Source organism: Mastacembelus armatus, chromosome 16 (genome assembly GCF_900324485.2).
Source record: "Mastacembelus armatus chromosome 16, fMasArm1.2, whole genome shotgun sequence".
NCBI classification, from domain to species: Eukaryota; Metazoa; Chordata; class Actinopteri; order Synbranchiformes; family Mastacembelidae; genus Mastacembelus; species Mastacembelus armatus.
In genome coordinates this window covers 19564149-19582795 of record NC_046648.1, presented here as the reverse complement: position 1 = coordinate 19582795, position 18647 = coordinate 19564149, and the positions used below count along the sequence as shown (strand labels likewise).

At 38.9% G+C, this 18647-nt stretch overlaps 1 protein-coding gene across 1 annotated transcript; it reads right to left on the bottom strand.

Annotated features, from left to right (window-relative positions):
• Window positions 1–198: 198 nt before the first annotated feature.
• Window positions 199–15494, bottom strand: rspo1 (R-spondin 1). Its single transcript, XM_026317259.2, has 5 exons — window positions 11027–15494; window positions 8721–8915; window positions 6051–6194; window positions 5243–5467; window positions 199–1883 (listed from the first exon to the last, which is right to left on the bottom strand). Exons 1-5 carry the CDS (start codon window positions 11121–11123, stop codon window positions 1699–1701), a joined length of 846 nt encoding a protein of 281 aa, XP_026173044.1. The 5' UTR covers window positions 11124–15494; the 3' UTR covers window positions 199–1698.
• Window positions 15495–18647: the final 3153 nt, after the last annotated feature.

Sequence of the window (18647 nt, the reverse complement as noted above, 5' to 3'; positions counted from 1 at the left end):
AAATCAGACCAAATTTAATATAATAACAAAATTAAATTTTTCAGCACATCCTTATGTATTTAAAAAATCCTATATGTATGCTATAGAGTGTGTTGGAGCCGTTGAGGACTGGAGTTTAACACCTGTGTCATAGAACTATGCAACTACATAAGTCGATCAGAAAGTCATCTGAACTGAAATCAGAGATCAATAGCAAAATAAGTGTATGGCTTCATCAGCTTCATCTGAATTTTATTCAGGCTTTCACAGGATAAGCTATACATGATGACACTAATAGTTCATATGTTTGATAATAAACACAGTTTGACATATTCAGTATCACAATCCATAGAATGAATGAATAATGTGTGTAACTTCTCCTGAAACTAATATCTTGTGTAAAGCAAACAAACCCATGTAAAACATTCTGGGAAAAAGCATCTGTATCCGCAATGTCATCAAGCCAGCTTTTTGAGTATAAATGTGTAAATTGCTATGATTGTTTTGAAACTTGAGCAGTAGGAAACATTATAGTTGTGCAAAATCTTCAGACCCTGTTGCAAACATACATGATTATTGAGCAGCTGATGATTTGATGGCTTACATAATAATCAGTGGCTCATACTTACTGCATATTTGATATATCACTGTGCATTTACATTTTGTTCCTCTTGTTTTCCAGATCTTTGCTTCTTCAATGTATGAGAGCAATATCTACGCATGTGCAAACATACACACACATGTACAAACAACTATGGTCCTTTGACAAACAACTTGATTTCGTGCAGAAATGCGTACAAAAAACACAAACACAGGTAGAGACAAACACACACACACACACACGCACACACACTTGCATGCACAAAGGCATGCACATGCATCCTTGTGCCTATGCAAATTCCCATGTTTTTAATTTCTCATTTTCTGATACAAACACCTACATTTAATTTGAAATGAACAGCTAAGTTATCAGATGGAAAACGTCTGTGTCAAGATGCTGGAGAAAAATAGAAACCGAGCTCCCAATATAGGGAGCTAGCCCACCTGTATAATTTCTCTTAGACTTGTTTTGTTTTATATTCCCTCCTCAAATAATATACAAAAACCTTCTATCGTCAGCAACCACAAATGATTTCCAGTGCCTTCCTTGACGTTTCATCTCATAATAGGAAATAAAGGTAAAAAGACTTAATACTATTCATTGTCTTCACATCACCTACAGTGGTAGTTGAGAACATCCATCCGCCTCCTCTCACAAACATGAAAAGAGATAAAAAACAGATTGTGATTACATTTAGGCTGGAACACAATACATCATAGACCACAGGTAGCTGAAGAGAGCCTTCATTCATTATCGAGCTTCCAGCTTAAAAGCTGCATTTGAAAGGATGTGATCTTAGCTCAAGGAGTGACATAGGTTAGTCCATGACATGAAACATGCCCAACCACAATCTTTGCTGTCCAACAGTGATCCCTCGCAATGGAATGACATTCAACAAGTCTTTCAGCGTACCATGGAGACACCATTCTCTTCCAGATATGTTATACTCAAACAGTCCTGGAAAGCATTTTGTGTTGCAGCAATACTCCAGTTCTCTTTGCATCTTCTAAAATGCATAGCAGCATTAAACCATTCCTTCATCACGTTTTCTATGGCTGGTACCTGCTGGATGAGGCATTGTCTGTTTTACTCTCAGCCCCACCCAGCAGGTGTTGAGTTTAGGTAACAGAGCTGGTTGTAATGCTGGGGGCAGTGGTTGTCCTGCTCAGGCCTTTTCTCCTCCTCCCCCCATCTCCACCTTCTCCTCCTCTACTGCCATCCTTGCCTTCTCGTGTTCGGCCACGTGCATTGACCCTCTCTCTCCTGTTTGTATCATCTGGTCGGTCTCCCTTATTCTTCTTCTCTGAAATAAGTATACATGTAAAAATGGTTAACAGTCAGCAGTATTTAAAAGTGCCTTCATAAAATTAAAAACATGGACTCCTGAGAGATGACAGTGGATGTTTACTGTGCAAGGACTTAATGGCTTTGAACAAATAGGTAATATAGCCAAGAGAGAGGGACTCCCATCAGTTTATACAGCTCTGACTGATCCATTGATTGTGTTGGATTGGACTGTGGTTGTATGGTTTTTAATACAGGCAAAACAAGTCAAACCCAACCACCTATCCAGAATCAATCATACTGTAAATGCTAACATAAAGATACCTTTACATATGTGCAGCAGTATATCAATGTTTCCGTCACAGAAAATATTCATCAAACGTCATAAGACAAAATAACACATTTAAACATTTGGAAGTTAATTGGTCAACTGCTCGGTTCACCATTCTGATACCTTCACACCTAAATCTCCTCTTGCATTAGGATACAGACCCATCACTGTTCTTTAAACATAAACACACATGACAGTGTGTTTAATATCCACACATACTGTTTTGTGCTGCTATTGTGCTGTGAATTTTAAAATGTAGCGCACGTACAGAGCACTCAGTCAAGTGACACTAATTCCTGTCATATATATCACCTTGAAATCACTTCTGACATAATGAGTTAAACATTGTGAAGTGACCATTAATGGCCCATAAGGACATGAAGAGCTGATATATTAAGGTTAATGGACTTTGTTACTAGTGTCAGATGGCTATTGTTTAAGCAGCACTCGAAAGTATTCGGTTTTGTATATCTGAGAGAGTGTAGTTATGCTAGAGGATGTTTATTATGAACTTCTACATTGAGTCTCTACACATCCTGGAAACTGAGTGAACAAATGCCAAGAGCTGGACAGTGTTCACTACACAGTTGACGACAGCAGAGTTTTTGGCGCCACCATGTTTGTCTGCTGCCATGTAGTAATAACTGTAGGTTTGTGTTTATTTCTTTTTCAGCATTTTTAAACTTCCTCTACAAACAGTTATGATTCTTTGGTTTAAGTGCAAAGTAAAATAAAGTCCAAAAGCCCAAAGGTATAACATTTCTCAAATTTTGCTTAAAAAAAAAAAAAAAAAAAGCGAAAACATTGCTAGAGAAATCTTTCTACGGAGTGTAATCATATGGTGATGAAACAGATTCAGTGTATTTGAATGTGGTCAAAGCTAAGACAAAAACATTTATTCTCCACAGACCCATGCTAAGTTACAGTTGTTTTCATCTCAGTTGAAAACTAAAAGGGTCAGCCTCAAACAGCAGTGCATAAAAAGAATCTTTTTAATGCCAAAATTATGAAATAGTCACTGAACACTCATGTTCTGAGTTGTTTCAGATCATAAAAAAAGATTTTCCCATGCATTCATTATGTATATAATTTTATGAGCTTTTACAGTCACTGTTCAAAAAATACTTAGCAGTTTGAGTTTCAATTTAAAGTGGAGAGTGGAGCTTGAATGAAGCAGAGTCCTCATGCACACTCCGCAGTATCTGAGCTGTTGTGCTTACTGTGCAAGGATTTAATTGCTTTGAACAAATCACTAATGTAGCCAAGAGAGAGGGACTCCATCAGTTTATGACCGCTCTGATTGCACCTCCTCTGCATCCAACCTAAACAATCGTGCCTGACAAATATAATAACAGAACAGTTTTTGCGTGAGACCCTTTTGTGGAGCTTCAGGAAAAGGCAGAAAAAAAATTGCAGCCAAATCAACACAAAGCGTTACATCTGCAGACCACTAAATCACTAATGTTATACAAGGTCTGCCCCCGGTGTTTTCAACAGCCAGCTTGCTAGTGAGCTCCCATAGATGAATCCACAGCTGTGCAAGTGAGATTACCCACATGAATGGTTTCACTGGAATCATAGTTCCATTACAAAGAATCACACAAAAATGTATTGTTATATCTGACCACAACATAGAGGGAAAACAGGACTAAAAATCTCCTTAACATTAGCAGACAACCATTTGGGAATCCTCATCACTCATCAGGTAACACCTCACGCGTTATCCTTGCCTTTCTAATGTGACCTTCCCTTGCTCCAAGATGACTGGCAGCCAGCGTAACAGTTTTTCTAGGGCAGTATATAATATTTAATTGTTAATTATTCTTCTGAACCTAAGGCAGACATTTCTTCTAGGATGCAAGTAAATTCGCTTCGGATTTCTCAAATTGTGCTGTCATACCGTGCCCTACGAGCCCACTCTTCACTGAGCAATTGCAAATCGTGTAATGTTTTTCTTTAAGACTCAGATCCCTTAAAGGAATTGTCCAAGAGTAGTGTATGGTGCTGGAATATGCAAGCCTCCTGCATGTACAGTTGCCAACACTGCAACTACTGTTAAACAATGTTGCTGCTGTGCACAAAATCCCCTAGGTGTGCCACTAATAATGGCTTTACAGTAAATACAGCAGATTTAAAATTCGCTCAGTCCTTGTAAATAGATGCTTTAAATAGATGAAGTTTCCAGCTCTGGTTAAAATTGACATATTATGAAGACAATTTGGTGACATTTAGAGATTAGCAATAAACCTTTTGCAATTCAAGAGAATATATCTTATAATCTATATTTACTGGGTTAGACAACATCTCTACATATTTTTGTATATTTTGTTGTTTATCACCCTAGTACCACAGCTGGTAAAATATGAATTTCTTTGCCTCGATACCAGGAACAAAATGTATGAACGGAAATTGCAAAAATCATTGTTGTTTCTGTTGCATTTTTCATCCAATAAACTCTTGACTAACTGGCCAGATCTGTCATTTATTAGCCCTAGCTGCAAATGAGGCCAAGAGCTGTTATGAAACTTGATAATGGCCATTTACTAGTGAGAATGATTGTTAACCTGCTGGAGAGAAAGCTGCTGTGTGGAGGACATGGGCCCAAGCAAATATGTCATAGCTGCATAAACCTCACGCTTCAGCAGGCTTTAGAACAAATAGCTCCTACGAGCTCTGATCTTTGTCCAGCTTTGCAGTGTGTAATGCTTACCCTTCATCTTCTTGGCTCACTGGAGTTTATTGTTTACATGCTGAGAAGTCAAGAGGTTCTGTGTCCTTCTGTGAGCTCAGCCAAACCAAAGCCAATCAACACACGGTGGGTCACACACACTAACAAGCCTTTGGATTTGAGTAATGGTTCCATCAGTCATCATATTAACTTGTCGAGGCATTGAGGGAAGCACATGGATTTTAATGCTTCTTCATCTGTAACCTGTGTGCTGTCAACTGATAGCTGCTATTACTAACTGCAGATCTAATTCCCAGTGACTGTATTCCACTTCCTCATTGTACACATCTGCTTTCTGTACTTGTGTATTTGTGTTTACCTCTTGCACAGGGTGTCTTGGTCACAGCACACTTCCTTCTCTCTGTGTGTGGAGCGCAGGTTGGCGGGGGTGCAAAAGCTGGGGTGCTATCTGGGCTCTGGGCCGGAGGAAGGGGTAGACGAACCCGAGATTGTGAGCCTTTCTTAAATCCACATGTTTTGTTCTTCTTCATACAGGATCCCCATTGACTCCACTCACCCATTTCGCACTCTGAACCACGCTGACCTGGGAAACAGAATTGAACAAAGACTAAGGTAGGCTGTGACTGGTCCACTGCTCCAACATTTCACATTTGTTTTGCAGCTTTCCTGTCTGCTTTTTACTGCTCAGCAGTTTTAGCACAGGATAATGAGTTTAAGTCATTTCCAAATCTGTAAGCAATCACTTTTGTTATTTGACTAGAGGGGCAGAAGGTAGAAGATTGAACCTAAAAGGTACAAAGACATATGGCTAAGTATAATGTGCTTCAAGACAACAGCTAGTTTGTAAGGTCACATTTATATTCTGTGTACAAAACAAAGTCTAGGTTAATATAACAAAGTGTAACGTCAAAAAGAGTTTTACTGTTAATGCTGTCATTTCTAAATTATGACAAAAATTATTTTCAACAGAAATACAATCACAGAAAGGAAGGGTCAAGAGATTCTGTTATTTTTCTCAATAGTTCACATCCCCTTTCCTAGACCAAACAATCCAACATAGCCTGCTGCTCAGATCAGGTTAAAAGTATAGTTGGGATCACTGCAGGTAGCTTTCAGAGATGCTATTTTTGAAGTTGGTTAACAGTGAAAAGTTAAAGGTCACTCACCGACACACTCCATGGTATCATTGGCTGCACGCTGGCCAGGAGGGCAGCTTACATAACATCGCCCACTGTGTGAATACAAGCCCTCCTTACATTTTGTGCAAAAATTGCGATTGAAGCACTCTTCACAATTGTCTATTTTACATTCTGAAAGAGACAAAAACAGAGGATCGAACAAAAAGATCAACTCATTGAAAAGGCACAGTGAAGCTAATGAAGTATGATTTTGTGCTATTAACTTCATTGGCCTTAAATTTTTATTCTTGTGCAGAAAAAATTCTGGTGGATACAAAGAAATCTGTATTTTTTAATAGTGTTTTCATTGCATTTTTGCATGGAAAAAAGCAAATAGTTGTCAAGAAAGAGGACAAGAGGAAGCTGAATTTTATTTCCTCTCAGAGATTTATAAGTGATTAAACAACATGGGGTCTATTTGGGGGCAGTAACACTCTTCTCTTAAAAACACATGCACCACAGGACTTGTTTTTTTGGAAAGTGAGTGTGAATGAGCACAGCCAGGAGTGGAGTGTCCCTGGGTTTCTCAAGAGTAAGTTTCTCCACACCTCAGATTCATTAAAATCTCCAACTCTCTAGTCAAATAAACAACATCTTGAAATTTGGTTAATTAGAAACACAGGAGGATAAAAACCAGACATCTTAAAAGGCTCTCATAATAAAAGGCCCCTCCTTATTCTCATTGCTCATTATATCAGAATCAAACTTCTCAAATGAAAACAGTAGAGAATGATAGAAATCCAAGTGTCAGGTATTCTGTATGAGAAACGTGTTCAGATCCAGACTCACCCTGTTTATGTGTACTGAAGTTCAGTCTGCTCTGCAGCTGGTCCGAAGCCAAGATCAGAAATTATCTAACACACAATGGGTTCTTAATGTTCTTGCCTTTCAGCTTCCAATTACTGTTTTTAAGCTCTAGTTAAATTTGCGCTCCAACATTTGTTGTCCTATAATGTAGGATGAGCGTTGCTAACAAGACATTCTGGGATGACATCAACAGAGTCAGATGACTGGATCTTACCCCAGGTACACCACTGAGGGTTTTCAAAAACAATTTGCTCAGCATATTCAATGTGCAGTGAAAGAACACACTGAAATAACAAAAACATTATTGATCATTTCAAAATTTTCAAAAATCCCAGAAATAATTGTAATTGTATTGTTTGCTCTAATGCAATAAACTGGCAGTGAAGAAAAAAATTTCACAAGCATTCAACTGTGCAAAGACTGATTAGAAGTCATTTTATACCCATTCACCCAAAATAAACTTTACTTTAATAGAAACATCCAAGAATATGTATGAATATGTAAGACTATGAATATGAATATGAATGTATATGAATATGTAATATGTAAGAATATGCAGACTGTATGAAGACACATTAAAGCTTTGTCATGATAAGATACTTACAAAAGTTACCTTCCATTTCCCATTCTATAGAACTGCTATTAACCAGTCCACACTCAAGTATAGAGGACCGTGGTTATGGAATAGTTTATCTTCTTTGAACAACATCCTCATTACTTTTGTTCAAAAAACAACTTAAGATATTTTTACTAATAAAATGTTACACCATTATGATGTATAGATTATGTACTACTTGCTGAAATTGTGGTTTTTGAATGTATGCTGCTGACTTTTTGTAAAAGGGAGGTTATATCTTTATAAGCCCACTGGCTTCACAACCTCTCCTGCACAGTCTTATTATCTGTTGTAATATAATGTCTTGTGCTTTTTTTGTATCTTGTGCTACATAAATCTAAATCTAAAACTCTAAAATCTAAGTTAAAGCATAGCAGAGACCTGTGTTGTGGCCTGGTGTGAAACCGGCATGAAGGCCAAACAAAAAACACGGACATCCTCTCTAAAACATACAAACAATAATGCATTTGAAATGTGTTTGTTGGGATTTTGTTGCAGTCCTGCTTTCTGCTCACACGTAAGAGGAAACACATAACAGACTGAGGTGCTGGCACTCATCAGCTAAAAGCACAGGACTGGTGCCACCTGAACCAAGTAAGTAAGTCTTGATTAGTGCTGTGAGTTTAGTTAAACTTTCAGCCACCTTCCAAAAGAGCTAAAGCTGCTGATAATTATTAAAGCCAGTCCGATGAAAGATTTGACTGACTTTCCTTCAGTGCAGCAAGTACTTTGCTAGATTTGGTGGATACAAATTTCCACATAGATAAGTAGCAGTGATCACCTGTATTCCTGTATACTGGCCACTTGCCTCTTGTTAGTGCGTCAGTATTAAGGGGGTGCATTTCATGCACTGACAAACATGAAAAGTAGTAGTAGTGGTAGTAGTAGTAATAGTAACAGCATAAAATTGTGTAGCAGCGTAAAAGATGTGACAAAAGAAAACTGACTAGGGTATTGTTTTCACAAAATATTGTAGCAAAGCAGGAATATCCAGAAAGATACACAAAACAAAAAAGACCCCCTCTAAATACCTCCATACTGTACATAAACACAAGATGACGAACCAAAGGCAAACAGATTGTTTACACTCTGGCAGGTTTGATTTGACATCAGCTGTCTGACATTTTTGGCATGTAATGTGGCCAATCAGTTAGCTCAAATCTTGATGTATTTGGTGGATTTTAGATGCATGTAGTGACCCTTGCTCAAAGTCTACAAGACACAGAAAAACTCACGGGTGCATCTGTTGTTGCCTTCTGGGTTCCTCATGCCAAAGTATCCTATAGGGCAGGAGGCCAGGCACACACCTATCTGACGGATGTCATTACGCTCCAGGAAGATGAAGAGCTTGGGCTTACATTTAATGCAGCCATTATACTCAGAGCATCGGTCACAGCCTTTGGGGCAAGATGGTGGCCCCTCAGTACTAACTGTGGAAACATAACGTAAACACAGAGAGAGGAACAGTCAGGTTGAGGTAGGAAACAAAACAAAACAGTGTGGTGTGCCACATAGAAAGATAAATTGTTTCCAGCCAGATATGATTTTTAATGTGCAATAAAAGAAGGAAGTTGTCAACTTTCTGCATATGGGAAACACATCAGGGAACTGTAATATTTTGCTGGCACCTCCACAAATTCAGCCATAAACCTGCCAGCATTTTATCACTCCAACAAGTGGAGGTTAATGCTTGCAGCTTAATTTAACGGGGTCCAGGCCAAACATCTTTGTTTGAACAGTTGCTCACTGTTTACTTCGAACTGCTTGCTGGAGATCCTTAACAGATTTTCATTTGGAGAGACCCAGGTAATTGAGGCTGACAGTCAAGCCAGTCAAAATCAGGCAACTAACATCACACAGAGCCACCACCAGGCTCAGTCAGAAATGATCTCAGCATTAGAAAACTCCAGCAGGGATGAAAATTGTCCAGAAAAAAAACACTGTAAAACATGTGCAAAGCCAGTGTTTTTCTGTAGTTGTACAAGTATCTTCCATCCTATGTCTGTAAATGCATCTGCAATGCATTTACACTTCACTCTTCACTCCCTTGTAATCCCACGCACAAACATTAATGTAATTTCTTAATCTTTCAAAAAGGCAATGATGTGATTCATACAGTAATCTAAACCATTTCTAGGAAAGTGTACAAAGGCATATCCTTTTTCTCTGAGCCATTCAGTGGCAAAACCACAGTTGTCTGTGTTGATTTATAGTCCTGTACTGTATCAGCTCTAAATATATATACTCTCTCACAGCTATCCATCTGCCACCCTGTCTCCCAGAAATAAGCCGGAGAGTAAAAAGTTTAAAAGGATTATCCTATGATTACAACTTGCCTGGGCCATAATAACCTCAAATACAGCAGTTAGAGCCAGGACTTTTTGTTCACAATCACTAAAAATGATAGAAGTAATAACGACCCCGGGGAGTGATATTTAACCATAGCAGAGGGGAGTGTATGAATCCGAGAATGTGATGTTGTAAACTGTTTGTGACATGTAGTGGACTGAAAAAGAGAGTGCATGCTGTCTAAAGCATAAGGAGCAATATGTGCTCCTCTGATCTCTGCAGGACACTGAATGCATTCAGGGAGGGGACACTAAAAGCCCATGTGGCTGTCATCAGCTCTTTGCATACCAGGAGGAATGGTTGAAGAAAACACACAATCTGATAACACTGAGATGTAAAAGCTGCAAATCAGACATGTGAACTGTAAACTTGTGCAATAAGGGGAAAAGTCTCCACTCACAGTTTAGAAGGCACTGTATGGGATGTGTCCCAAATTCTTCTGTCCTCATTCTAATGGCACATGGCAAGATCATTACGCATATATCAATAGGTATAGTGTGAAAATATTTTGTTTCCATGCCACAAACAACAGTTCTTTCTTACCAGTATGTGTGATTTTAATAACGCAACATCTGTTACTGTGGTCGGTCGTGGTATTATACGAATTCTGGTTCACAGAGGTTTGGGTGAGCTTGGCAATGTCTGAAAGCTCCTTGTGTGTAAAGAAAGAATTATTTCAAAGCTGACAGCAGCACCAGCGCTGAGGCTTTGGGGTCAGAGATATACTGCATTCTGACTTGAACACCATCTTGGTGGTTGCGTGAGGTCAGAAAAATGCTTACAACAACACAAGCAGCATGGTCCAATTCAGAGCTTACAACTGTCAGGTACTCATTCCATTATGTGCCCACAAAGCCAGACATGGAAAGAGCAATGGTTTTGAGGGTGAATCCATCAAAAGCCACTCTAAACAATCCTAATACCCATAAAAGTTTTATATAAACCGAGAGAGACATAATCTTAAAAAGAGGAAGAAAGATGAGCCACTCAGGGGAAACAGTAAACCTAACATAACCCGCCTAGGAAAAACAAATAAGAATGATGAGAAAATAAACAAAATGTTATCTTTACTTTGCTTGTTAAATGTTTATAAGACATCCACCACCGTGACTCAGACCACAGAAATAAAAGGCAGCAGTGGTGAAGAGGAAGAAAAAGGAGATCAAAACAAACTGAGAAAAACAGAACTCACCCCGTCTCTGCCTTCTCGCCTTGGTGAGCTTGAGAGCATCGCTGTTACCCATGGAGCTGAGAATGACCATTGCTAGCGCCACCAGTCCCAGCTGCATAGTCCCTGTTGCCTTCCCGGCCACGCAGGGTCCCCCCCTGCAACCAGATGGATCAGGTGGGGGGGCCCCTTTCCTCTGTTGGACAAGTGGATTCCTAGCTGTTGGGACAGATGATCCCTCTTCTGGTGCTGTTCTGTCTTTCTTGTCTCCCTGTCTCCCCCTCCTTTGTCTCTCTGTATCTGTCACTCAGTGGCTGCTGCGTCCGGAAGGCTGTGTAGTAGAAAGTGATGCTGCGGTTGCAAGTCTAAACAAGCCTGAGTCATGACAAGCCATCACGCTGGTGGTAGTACTGGCAAAGGGAGTAGACAAAGTGGGGTTTGGGATGGAGGGGGTTAGGTTAGGGGTGTACGAGCTGGACGTTTGGGGGGAGTGAGGGGTTGTGCAGAGGATGAAGAGGAGGAGAGTATGGAGAGGAGACTTTCGAACTTCTGGTGGTTCAACCCATGAAGCTGGGGTGGGCTGGCAGGGGAGCAGGGAACCAGCTGTTTTGGAGCGAATGCTGTCAGTGAGTGCTTACTCTCACAAGCATCTGTTTTACTAAAGACACTCTGAGGAGACACTAAAGTAAGTGTTAGCGAAAAATAATTGCAGGTCCCTGACTATGTGTGACAACACATCTGCTTGTACCAGGACCTGCTGAGAAATAAAAGAAGCCAGAACAGACAGAGAGATGGGGAACACATTTAGAGAAAGGGTTATTGCAGGTGAAGATAAACTAACATCAAAGGAATGGTTTGGCATTTTTGGAAATAAACTGAACTGACTTCTTGCCAAGACTTAGATGAGGCAATTGCTGCCTATCAACTCCATGGTTATGACAAGATTCCAGCAGTCACTGCACCCAGCCAAGAAATTGTCCAGAACATATAACCCCTCAAAAATTGCAAGCTGTAATTTTTATTTTTCCCTCTTTGTGTGTATTTAGCTTTCAAGTTTATTACAGGGAAATGTTGTTACTTTTGGACAAAGCCAGGCTAGTTGTTTCCTCCTTTTTGGCCTTGATGTGAAGCTAAGTTAACCAGCTGCTAGTGGCAGCCTCACATTTACAGTCCAGGCAGGATCTTCTTATCTAAAACCATAACCACAGTAATATTGGTGTGCTCTCAACTCATTTACATACTCAAGCTAACAAATTTCATTTCTAATTCAGCCTCTAAACTGCAGTTCATTTTCACACATACTGTTACTCCTTAACTTCAGACATCTCTCTGTGATCTGAAACCCTTAACTCCTGACTGGTTGATTTAAATCATCAGTCATGGAACAAGGGAACTAAAAGCCACAAACACTTTAAGGTCACGGCATTTCAATCTGTATTTAGACTTGGGTGATGAATTGAGCATGTTTATCCTTTGAAAACAAAGTGTAGTCAACTCTCAGGGTAGTCAACACTCAGACTGAAGGCCTTTGTCGTACTTGGTGCTGAAATCTTTTTTCGATAGTGTCATACGCTGCATGTATTTACAGCTCTTGTGTGAAGAGGACACACAGAACATGTTAGGATCTGAGCAATGGGAGGTCCTCCCTCGCAGCTCAATAAAGAAAAATAGGACCATATTTGGCTGTTGGTTGTGGCTCTGAATCACACTACGGACAATGCCATTTGGTGTGTCTAAACATTCCAGCAGGCAACATTACATTCTTTGCTGAAGTATAAATCAAAAGGGACAGAATAGTTCTAATCTAATTACTCTGAACTGGACTGACCCAAAATATTTCATATACTACAGCAATTAGGCTGGAAACAATACGCAGAAATGAAATAATATCTGTAAAATAATACATTTCACATCATTTCTAAATTTTATTTCTAACTGACACAAATAGAAAGTGCAGATACTTCTTCCGGTCCTGATGGTGACTAGGCATCTTGTCTTATGGCACATAAGGGTTGTACATAGTTTGAGGACTGAAAATGAGGATGTCGTCTTATCAAACAAGACACTAGTTTCGTAGAGCCACTGCTAAATGAAGGCATCTGTTCTAGCCTGTTAGTGGGAAAGGACTTGAAAATGAAAATGAAACAAACACATATAGAGATGCACAGAGCTGTGCAGCAAGCTCCTTTTTCCATAACTTCAATGTCATAAAACTGCTTTACACTTTAATTACACATCCTAATGGAAAAGAGTACTTGTAGCTTCTCCTAATTGGGAAACACTTCAGACTCACTTCTCTACCAGTAAGTTTATTTATTTCTTCATTCTTAATGACTCACAATGTCACAGACACCTCTCGGTTAAAGTCATATTTACAGGAAAGAGCCAAAAGAGTGGCGCAGCCAGGCTTCTACAGCACCAGTTTGTTACTCGAGAGAGTGATGATTGGAGAACGGGACATGCTAAGACTCTGGATCGGTCAGAACACAACCTTTCCAGCACTGAGGAACTCAAGACGTGTGCCAGAGATTCTTTTATAATCCAGCACTCCCACGACTCCAACCTGCCAAAAGCCCACCTCAGTCCATCCATATCTGCTCTCACACACTATGAAGATGAGGAGACAGGACTGGGCTCCTAACTTACTAGGAGAAGTAACTGTTGTACTTTCAGTCCACACCCGGCTTGCCACATAACATTTCACCTGCATGTTCTGTCTCTGCACACTCATCCATTTAACTGTGTGCCTTTCCTCACCATCAGCTGCATTCAGCTGAGTCCAATGAAACTAAGCTCCGCTCATCAAATAATCAGGAGATTAAATTGCCCCCTTTGTAAGCCCTAAGTTTTATCTATCAATTATTCATGCGCTGAAAGAGAACTCCCACACTGGGAATTCACTGAACTCAAGAAGGTGCCACAACTCTGAGTGCAGACTTACAAATGCAACCTGTCGATGAACTTTCTCCATGTGACAACCTACTGGCTTATTTGAGAGCTGAACAAAGATCATCAGCATGTATAATATGTGCCAAAAACAATTTTACTCAGAGGGTTATGGGAGGTGAGACATAGAAAGCAAAGAAAAGGGAAGGCACAGATTTCAGAGATTTAACTGTGAGTTAATAAGTCATGGCATCTGTTTTCTCACATGGAAATTACCAAAATGCTTCAACCAGCATTTTCCTGTTCTCCTGTGGCATGGCCCCACATTAACCTTCTTGTTTTAAATTGTTTTTTTAATTATTTATAAGTGGGTTTTGCCACATGAACACCAAAAGCAGATTTTGTAGTATTAAATTCTGTCTTGTAAATGAGCGTATACTGCTCACCAAATGTGGCTGATGCGTGCAGGGAACAAAGCAAGAGGAAATTTATAGGTCATTCCTTTCAGCATATTCATGTTCACCTTTTTTTATATTTGTAAAATCCATGATCTGAACATCCATAAACTCTGTATTAAAAACTGAAAGAGAAGAACATAAAATGATATTGCAACACAGAGAGGGGAATAGTGAAATTAGGTGTTGACTGAGGCAACTGTAAGAAAAATAGAGCCACAGTCATTATTGTCCTTATGCAGCCCCCATGATCTCAAAACCTAATCTAAATCTGTAGTAGCCTGTCCACCTCAGCTACCTGTACTAAATTTGAAGATACCTGGCCGCACAACCAGCACGCACAGAAGCCTTAACCATTATTGCAATAACTTCCTCTCTACTCGCTTAAAGAGTTTTGTAAAAATACGCAAACATGCTGAAACATTCTCAGAGCATCATTGACCTCTTTCCACCCCTCAAACCACCACCAGACTTTTTTTTTAGGTTTTCAAATAAAACCAAACTCTGCACAGCTCCAGCAGTCAGAGGCTTGATCCTGTACAGCTCAAGTTGAGCACAGATCAGCTTTGCCTCAGAGGCTCACACACCATGCTGGATCACAAATGTTTCCATTGCACTTGAACGTCAGGCCCATCCTGTGCAGATCCCTACCTGTCAAGTCAAGTCACTGTCCTGTTTTTTTTTTTTTGTTTTGTTTTTTTTTTGTATCCATCCCTGCATCCCCACCACTTGAAAACTTATGACGCTGATATATTTGCAGCTCCTGGGTTTGACAAGAAGCTATTGCAGCTCCACACACGTGTATATTTGTGTGTTTATGGTAGGTTCTGTAGAAATGAATCCCAATGACTGAACATTCTCTCTAAAGTTCTGTTTAACTAGTGTAAACAGTCAAAATATGACGTTACAAAATTAATTCTCAGTGTTATTACTAATTTAGTAAAATAATAATAATAATAACAACAAGAAGAAGATTGTATTAAAATAACTTTTTTTTGTTTAATCTACTGGTTATGGTCTCAAAAATGTATTTTCCATTACCATAAAGTTTAAGTCCTGCAGGATATTATTTCATTAATACTTTCATTAATACTACAAATACTACAGATCAAATACCCGATGCGCTGAAACTGTCTATCCAAATTCAGTGTTAAAAGCAATCAACCCACCTGTACACCGGGGTCCTCAAAACAATGCTGTCGGTCGAGACTCAATTTGCCGTTACTTATTCGGCCACAAAAAAACTCCTCCTACAGGATACCCCATGCAGATTTTCTCTGTCACCATTTAAAAAGACATATGATTTCATATCTTTCAAATCTGTCACTATTTCGAGGCAGGTCTCTGGCAGGCTGTGGATGCACAACAGAAAATGTGCAATGGATAAAAATAAATTCCTCCAATAAGCGATTATGTGAATAAAAATAAAAAAAATTATATGTATCCCGATGTAAAAGTCAGTCTGACTTTGTTTCGTCTCCTTAAGTTAACAGTCGTGTTTGCACTTTTTAAATCCACTTTGGAGCGCCGAACTGCATCCAGCTCCGACAAGTAGAATCAAAAAGCCGTGATATTTGCATCCAAACCCCAGAACTGCCAGCGGGCATTACAGGCCCCACCCCTCAAATTCTCACTGAGAGATGAAAAACCTGCGGTGGATTTATGTAAGTGTTGCTGTTAAACACCTAGTATCGTACGCGAAATCATATTTAATCCCTTTAGTGATCTGATTTAATAAATATTGTTTTATTCTTTTAGGCCTTTGTGCTGAAGAGAAAACTCTGGATCGATGCATTAAATATTCGTTATTTCATGGCACATGAGACAAACATATGACAAACACATGAGTTTTTAAATTATTACTTTCACCCTGTTTTGACACCTCATGTGCAGTTTGGGTGCTTGGATTCCTGACATTTCAGTCGGAGAGAGGTTTTATAACCTACTTTAGCCTTTCCACTGTGATTCTGGACTCTATCTTATTATTCATTTAATTAACAGTAATTGTAATTATAAATATACTTTGAATTATAATATGTAATTGGAGTTGCATTAGTGTGAGATGAAAAATCTCAGTACACATGTACAGAAGTTCCTATGGATATTTTTTGAGATGAATATAATGGCTTTGCTTCCTATTGATTTGTATGTGAAGTTAATTGGTTCATTCTGACCTAATTATTTTTCTGTACCTTCTACAACCCGAAGTGTTTGTGTCAGTTTTAATGCTGCTATTTTACATTCAGAAGGTAAATTACAAGTAGCACTTATAAAGTGGTGAGTTGAACTTTATTCTTAAAGCATTTTTGAGTCACTTTGACAACCCATTAAGTCATGAGCACATCCACTGCCTGCCAAGAACCAACTCGGGGGAGCACTAAAACAGAGCCAGACAGTCTTTTTGTATTAGTTGTAAGATGCTTATGCATGCAAATATTGCAAAGTCGACTTTATTAAGGTCATAATTTCTGACATAGCCTAAAAGCCAAGGGTAGTTATGGGCAATGTAATACCTCCAGGGTAGACTGCAGAGCAGCCAGTTTAAAGAGAGACTTGGGGATTAATGATGACTAATGATAGGTTTATGACTCCAGCATTGTGACTGTGCAGAACAGTGAGAATGTCAGAAAGATATACATCCTTCATATCCATCATCCAAAAATGAAAATAACACCACTATACGAAAAAAAAAACATAAATCTAAGAGAGCTGATTTTTAAAAGCATATTAGTCACAATTAAAACAACACAAAATATTGTGTTGAGCATGACAGGTTTGGACTTCCATTCCTTGCCTATTTATGGGAAAGTAAATCTCAAGTGGGATCAGAAAAGAACATTGTTCATCCCGTCTTTCTTAAATATAAAGGGAAATGATAATGGTGTTATATTTCATACATGACAAGTTCATTTGCTTCTGAAACACTTACATTGTTAGGAGGATATCCTTCGCCTTTCACTTTAAGCAGTTTTACTTTTAGTGAATGTCTTGTTAGCTTCATTTTTACTATTTCTGCAAGAGTGTTGAATTGATCAATCTCAAAATGTTTATGGACCTCTCTACTATATAAATCTATTTTAAGAGTTGCACATAATTTGGGATAAAGTTAAGCAAGAAGACAATTCAAATAATTACAATAACATCATTGGCATTAGGAATTGGGTGAGAGGACGACGTGTTGGAGCAATGGTTAGCATTGTTGCTCTCTCTGGGTACTCTGGCTTTAGGTTAGGTGAGATTGGTGACTCCAAATTGCCCATCAGTGAGAATGTTTGCATTAGCCCTGTGAGAAATTGGTAAACTGTCAGCTCCAGCCACTCTGCGACCATGAACAGAATAAATGGCATAGATAATGGATGGATGTGGTGTGAGGTAACTTGGTTTGATTAGTTTTGTTCTCAAAGGCAGTTATCTCTTCCAACACATTTTATTTCCCTGTAAGAACTACTTCAAACTTGGCAAGTCTGGCAGTATGTGTCAGAGATGTATGGCTTAGTTAAAAGGGTTTTTGCATATTTTGTGTGTTTGCCATACTGTGCTGTAACACGTCACAAACTCCTCATCCAACAACTCTTTACCGCATTTGGTTCCCTTCTAATGGCTGACAAAACCACAGCTGAAGTTGCTCCAAAGTCAATTATCCTCCCAGTCATCTGTGCAGAAATCCTCATGGCTCCAGGCTGCTGTGTCCAGAGTACACACAAACTGTATCTCAGTTATCATACCTACATTACGCAGTGCTTAAACTGACTAAATTTCCTGTGGGATCAATAAAATGTCTATCTATCTATCTATCTATCTATCTATCTATCTATCTATCTATCTATCTATCTATCTATCTATCTATCTATCTATCTATCTATCTATCTATCTATCTATCTATCTATCTATCTATCTATCTATCAATCTGGTTGAAACTGATTATTTGATTGTCAGTTAACCGTAAAATGTGAAGGAAGTAGAATATTCACATACTGATACATTACTCGATATAAAAGCAGAACTTTTATCATCATCTCATCATGTTGGCAACTTAAATCTAAATCAAATGGAGCACATTACTGCATAGAACAACCAGAAATCATTGTTGCCAGCTGCCATAATTCATCAAAATGGCATTCTGGATCAAATTTAAATCTCACACCAACGTAGTGTTTAATATTTTTTTTCCAAATAGCCACAATTTCGTATGGATGCAATGAAAGTAATGGAATAAAGAGAAGTCCAGGCAGCCATTCACCATAAAACCTTATCACTCCAAATAATTTTCACAAAACAAAAAGTAAAAGTATTGTCAACAAGGG

Coding starts and splice junctions, on each gene's coding strand:
- rspo1 (XM_026317259.2), bottom strand. CDS start 11,123: ATGCAGCTGGGACTGGTGGCGCTAGCAATGGTCATTCTCAGCTCCATG. Junction 6,195..8,720: donor AGGCAACAACAGATGCACCC/GTGAGTTTTTCT, acceptor TGTCTCTTTCAG/AATGTAAAATAGACAATTGT. Junction 1,884..5,242: donor CAAGACACCCTGTGCAAGAG/GTAAACACAAAT, acceptor TACTTATTTCAG/AGAAGAAGAATAAGGGAGAC.